We start from the raw sequence: 1,513 nt of genomic DNA, 5'->3' as shown, positions 1-1,513 counted from the left end.
AAATATATAACTTTGGGAATACAGAACGAACCGGTTTATTTTCTTAAACTAATTTGCATTAAATGATGTTTACCATACCATTCTTGAAAATACCAAATACATGTAAAAAAGTACACTTAAAATCGGAAAGAATATACTCCTTCAGGAAGTGTTTCCAAAAAGGAAAAATAAACTGCAATTGTATTGCTTATGGTATTGCACTTTTTTTCGGCATCATGTTCGTCATGTTGATAAGAACTCGCCTCGAAATAGATGAAGTCGCCAATATGGTAACCATGGACCCAGGATCGTTCCTGCATTGACCGACGTGTCTGTTCGGATGATGTTACGGTTTTTTATTTAATTTTTACGTGTGAAAACTTGTTCTTACTTCAATGCATGAAAATAAAGAAATCGACCTTTTCAGAAAAACGTTTAGATATTACAAGAGTAAAAACCCACCTCCAAAACTTTGCAATGTTATAGACATTTCAAGCGATAAAAAACATCATTTGGTCGAATGTACGAATAATAATAATCAAAAAAGTAATTTGGAAGTTCCAAATTGCCCTTCGTGTCAGAGATTAGGATTGAAAAATCATTTTTTGTGGCAGATATTTTCCTTCAAGTCTTTAAAAGGTTTTACTGTCATAAAAAATCCGTTCAATGTGGCTGGGCAGCAGAAATGGATTCGGAAATCTTTGGAAGTGTACCCTCGCAACCCTTCACGTACTAATTTAGATTCTCTCAACCTGAAAATAGATGATATTTTCCCGCTTCATGATAAAGAAAGTTGGAAAACTCAAACCAATGTGCACAAGCTCCGCTGGGCAACTTTAGGTTATCATCATAATTGGGATACGAAAATATATGATGAGTCTGAACGCACCGAGTTTCCATCGTGCCTGAAGGAACTTACCAAACACATTGCATCGTGTGTGGGCTGTGAAAACTTTGAACCTGAAGCTGCTATTATCAATTATTATAATAAGAAATCAACACTTGGGATTCACGATGATCATTCAGAGAAGAACCATGATGCTCCTCTGATTTCTTTTAGCTTTGGTTTGACAGCGATACTTTTAATGGGAACTAAACTAAAAACTGACGAACCTTTTCCACTTTTTCTAAGAAGTGGTGATGTTGTGATAATGGGAGGTGATAGTAGACTTGTATATCATGCTGTGCCATGTATTTTCAAGGAGAATGGAAATTCTTTGCCTTTTAATTCTGATGAAGACAAATCATGGGAACCATTTAATGAATATATTAAAAAATCTCGTATAAATATTAGTGTCCGACAAGTTAATGAATAACAGTTTTTGACTTGGTATTTTTAAAATTATAATTGAATGAAAAAAGAATGTAGTGTATTTTTACTCTTAGCCCTTGATTTTAAGCCAGATAAAGATTGTAAATCAGAGATCTATATATCAGTGATGAATTACGTTATTTGAGCAATTCTTAACCTCTCTGCTTCGGCGGACCAGCTCCAATCTGAGGGGAAATTTAGCGAGTCCTTGGAGATTGTCCC

The 1,513-nt window shown here is 34.8% G+C and overlaps 1 protein-coding gene across 1 annotated transcript; it reads left to right on the top strand.

The window, feature by feature from the left end:
• Positions 1-317: 317 nt before the first annotated feature.
• LOC129230462 (nucleic acid dioxygenase ALKBH1-like) lies at positions 318-1,295 on the top strand. Its single transcript, XM_054864862.1, has one exon. The coding sequence runs from the start codon at positions 375-377 to the stop codon at positions 1,293-1,295; it is 921 nt and encodes a 306-aa protein (XP_054720837.1). The 5' UTR covers positions 318-374.
• Positions 1,296-1,513: the final 218 nt, after the last annotated feature.

The sequence above is a fragment of the Uloborus diversus genome, chromosome 9 (assembly GCF_026930045.1).
Source record: "Uloborus diversus isolate 005 chromosome 9, Udiv.v.3.1, whole genome shotgun sequence".
Taxonomy (NCBI): Eukaryota; Metazoa; Arthropoda; class Arachnida; order Araneae; family Uloboridae; genus Uloborus; species Uloborus diversus.
The sequence above is the reverse complement of the archived record's forward strand: the minus strand, read 5'-3'. Positions and strand labels throughout refer to the sequence as shown.

Excerpts from the sequence above, each read along its gene's own strand:
- LOC129230462 (XM_054864862.1), top strand. The coding sequence starts at position 375 with ATGCATGAAAATAAAGAAATCGACCTTTTCAGAAAAACGTTTAGATAT.